This window comes from Chenopodium album, chromosome 17, assembly GCF_948465745.1.
Source record: "Chenopodium album chromosome 17, dcCheAlbu1.1, whole genome shotgun sequence".
Classification (NCBI taxonomy): domain Eukaryota; kingdom Viridiplantae; phylum Streptophyta; class Magnoliopsida; order Caryophyllales; family Amaranthaceae; genus Chenopodium; species Chenopodium album.
The window spans coordinates 13,225,445-13,229,924 of NC_137850.1; the positions used below are offsets into that span (position 1 = coordinate 13,225,445).

The 4,480-nt window shown below is 42.2% G+C and overlaps 1 protein-coding gene across 1 annotated transcript; it reads left to right on the top strand.

The window, feature by feature from the left end:
• Positions 1 to 2,196: 2,196 nt before the first annotated feature.
• On the top strand, positions 2,197 to 2,754 carry LOC145588680 (uncharacterized). Its single transcript, XM_081645294.1, has 2 exons — positions 2,197 to 2,424; positions 2,542 to 2,754. Exons 1-2 carry the CDS (start codon positions 2,197 to 2,199, stop codon positions 2,752 to 2,754), a joined length of 441 nt encoding a protein of 146 aa, XP_081501420.1.
• Positions 2,755 to 4,480: the final 1,726 nt, after the last annotated feature.

Sequence of the window (4,480 nt, forward strand, 5' to 3'; positions counted from 1 at the left end):
AAATACCACCATAACAACAACAACTTCCATAACAACAATAATTCCCAAGGTAACAATCATCAAGGAGGATGAAACTTCAATGGAGGAGCTAGAAACTATAACCAAGGGAATAACGAGAATGAAAGGCGTTACTTTTGCAAGAGGTGCAAGAACAACCACCTTGGGAAGGATTGTGATGACAATCTGGTTACTTGTCGTGCTTGTAATAAGCTGGGGCATAGGGAGTACGAGTGTTTCTCCAAAATCCTAATGGGAACAAGCAGAATAATAATTCAAGAGGGTCCCAAAGGAACTTTCAAGGGAATAATAACTTTTTTGGGAATAAAGGAGCAAATGGCATCAACAATAGCAATGGGAATAATCAACAGAAAGGCGGAGTTACAGGGAAACTGAATGTGTTGAGTAGGCATGAGGCCGATTCCACAAAAGATGTCATCACTGGTACTTTTTCTATTAACTCTATTCTTGTTAAAGTTTTGTTTAATTCTGGTGCAACTTTTTATTTCATTTCAAAGACTATTGTTTCGAAAGTTAAAGACTGTTTGAAAGCAGTAGAAGTAGTAAACTTGCCTATAACCATTCCTACGGGTGGGGTAGTGAAATGTACTAAAACCTTTAGAGATGTGCCTTTAGAAATTGAAGGGAAAGTATTTATGTCTGACCTCATCGAGTTTGGATTGAGTGATTTTGATCTCATTCTGGGAATGGATTGGTTGAGCAAGTACAGTGCAGAAATCAATTGTCGATCGTAGAAAGTAAAAATGAATACAAGTGAAAATGAACCAGTGACATACTGGATGCATAGTGAGACCAAGTGCCCAAGGTTAATATCCGTGCTAAAGTTGGCAATGTACATTAAGAAGGAACATCTAGTGTATTTCTGTAGTGTGAGAAGCATAGATCATGAGGAGACAACTAAGCCAGAGGATATGGAAGTGGTGAATGAATTCTTAGATGTGTTTCTAGAGGAGATCCCTGGAATGCCACCTAAAAGGGCAATTGATTTCACAATAGATTTAGTCCTAGGGACAACACCAATTTCCAAAGCACCATATCGTATGGCACCTGCAGAAATGAGTGAGTTAAAGGTGAAACTGCAGGATTTATTGGAAAAGGGATACATTAGACCAAGTGCATCTCCTTGGGGAGCGCCAGTCTTATTTGTTAAGAAGAAAGATGGAAGTATGAGACTGTGTATATTACAGGAAACTGAATAAGGTAACAATAAAGAACAAGTATCCGTTACCAAGGATTGATGACCTATTTGATCAATTGAGAGGTGAAAAAGTGTTTTCTAAGATTGATTTGAGGTCTGGGTATCATCAATTGAGGATTGCAGATGAAGACATTCCTAAAACTGCATTTAGGACAAGATATGGACATTATGAGTTTACAGTGATGCCATTTGGATTGACAAATGCATCGACAATATTTATGGATTTGATGAATAGGGTGTTTCATCAATTTATGGACAAGTTCGTAGTAGTATTTATAGATGATATATTGGTGTATTCGAAGAGCAAAGAAGAGCATGAAGAATACCTAAGGGCAATTCTGCAAACACTAAGAGAAAACCATCTTTGTGCAAAGTTCTCTAAGTGTGAGTTTTGGTTGGATAAGGTAGCATATATAGGTCATTTTGTGTCCAAGGATGGAGTGGAAGTAGATCCAGCAAAGATTGAAGCGGTGAAGGGTTGGCCTACGCCAAAGACAGTATCTGATGTTCGGAGTTTCTTAGGTTTAGCAGGGTATTATAGGCATTTTGTGAAGGATTTTTTGAAAATTGCTAAACCTATGAACACTCTAATAAAGAAAGACAAAAAGTTAGAGTGGGATGACAAGTGTGAAGAAGCATTCCAACCCTTGAAATAGAAGTTGATTACAGCACCAGTGCTTACACTGCCAGACGATAGTGGGATCTATGATGTGTATAGTGACGCATCCAAGAATGGCTTAGGATGTGTGCTTATGCAAAATGGAAAGGTGATTGTATATGCATCAAGGCAGTTAAAGACTCATGAAGTGAATTACCTAACTCATGACTTGGAATTAGCTGCAATCATATTTGCACTAAAGATTTGGCAGCATTACTTGTATGGGGTGAAATGTAGGATTTATACAAACCATAAGAGTTTAAAATATATTTTCACTCAAAGGGATTAAAACTCATGCCAAAGAATATGGTAGGAGTATACGATGGATTATGACTTAGATTTACAGTATCATGAAGGGAAGGCAAATGTAGTTGCAGATGCTCTTAGTCGTAAAACCAGTCATCGATTGAATACTTTAATAGTGGCTGATGAGTTGTGTAGAGAAATGAGGAAAATGAATCTAGAAGTCATAGAATGGGGAGTTTCAGCAGGAATACTTACGAACCTAACCGTCGAACCAACAATATTCGATGAGATAAGGGAAAATCAGGCAGAAGATATGAAGTTGGATAGGATTCGCGAGAAAATAAAACAAGGCAAAGCTACAGATTTCAAAATTCATTAAGATGGGAGTTTAAGGTACAAAGGTCGATGGTGTGTACCACAGAATTGTGAGGAAGTTAAAAGAAAGTTAATGGAAGAGGGTCACAATACACCATATTCATTGCACCTTGGAGGGGACAAGCTATACAAGGATTTGAAAAAGGTGTATTGGTGGCCTAGAATGAAGAATGAAATTGCGAAATTTGTAGAAAAGTTTTTAACTTGTCTAAAGGTGAAGATAGAGCACAAGAGACCTAGGGGACTGTGCAATCATTAGAAATTCCTAGATGGAAGTGGGATTGTATCTCAATGGACTTTGTGACTTGCCTCCCAAAGTCAAAGAGTGGAAATGACACCATTTGGGTAGTGGTGGACAGACTTACAAAATCTGCAGTGTTCATACCTGTTTAGGGTAAAAATACCCTAGACATGTGGCCCAATCAGAGAGGGACACGTGTCAGCCCTGGACAGGTCTAATATAGGCCACTCAACAGCTGACACGTGTCAGCCTCAGATAACAGATGGAATTGCGGCCTTTAGGGCCCAATTCCTAAGGGCGCCGCAAAATGGCGCAGCCCATTAGGTCATCCTGACCTAGTGAAGGGCATTTTTTCCAATGACCCTATAAATAGGGAGATTTCCCCCATTTTGGGGACACAATTCATTTATTACAACAACCCTACATTCTCTCACATTAGAGAAAACACCTGATCTTGGAATCCGAGAAGATCTCACTTTGACCTTTTTCGCACCATTTTGTATTCTTCGACCGATACTAACTTGATCGTCGGAGGCGGAGATCCTACCAACCCGAGTCTCCGTGTTTTGCAGGTACAGATCGCGCCGGACCAGTCTTGGTGACATAACTCTTCCGAGGGACAAAAACACCCAAAACATTTTGGCGCCGTCTGTAGGGAAAGTACCTCTAAGATGGTTCAAGATTCTATACCGCCACCTGAACCCAACCGGCCTACGGCCGACGGGGAGGTCCACACGGACCATGATTCAGATAACAACTGCGAGGTCGAAACTTATGTGGCCCCTAATGGGTCACTCATCTCAAAGCGCCTCTGTCCTAGAGATAGGCTGGAACGGGGCAACAATGAAGCTGGTACTAGCAGGTCAGCTAGACAACCACCTGGGAACACCTAGGCGACACGGGTTTAGGCTCCAGTCACCCGAGTCGAACTCATGAAATTCATGACAAGCTTCAAGGATGAAATCAAGAACCTGTTCAATAAGAGGACGGCTGGCTCTATCAAGGGTCAGTCGGCCAAAAAGACTCCTCAAGCTGAGAGGAGAAATTCAGTCAGAGACAGGCAGCCTACTCCATATCCAAAGGAGAAGACTACGCTTGCCATTAAATGGTCTAAGATCCTTCTGCCCCAGACGGGCAAAAGGAAGGTCATCCGAGCTGTTTAGCGGGATGATGGCAAGAAAACTTTCTCCGATGCTCGACACATCATCGAGCACAACTGGAGCCAGCAGCTGTCTAAGTCAGCCTCTACATCGAGCTTTCCAGATAGCTTCAAAAATACATCCGCAAGGAATTCTCAATCCTTGCATGAGAGCCATACAGGCGGTAAGTCCGCCCATACGGGCCCTCAGATGATTGGACCAATCTTATATGTGCCCCAGATGCCATACGGGCAGTATGTCTCGCCATTCATACAGCCAGCCCTCTTCGGAGGTTAGGCGACACACAATGTCCAGCCCCTGGACTGTCAGCTTTGTCTGCTTAGACTTGGTGAACAAACCTCTGTGTTCATTAAGGAAATAACCGAGGCAGCACAGCCGGCCAAGGTTAAGAATGTCTTGGTTGGTGCCTATGATGGTACCAATAATCTTGAGGACCACCTCATGGCTTACACCAACCTGATGCACATGTAGGGGTTGGAAGATGTTTTGTGGTGCCGATGCTTTTCGGCTACCTTGAAGGGTATAGCCCAACAATGGTTTGGCATGTTGCCAGCCGGATGCATAGATAGCTTCTGGAGGCTTGC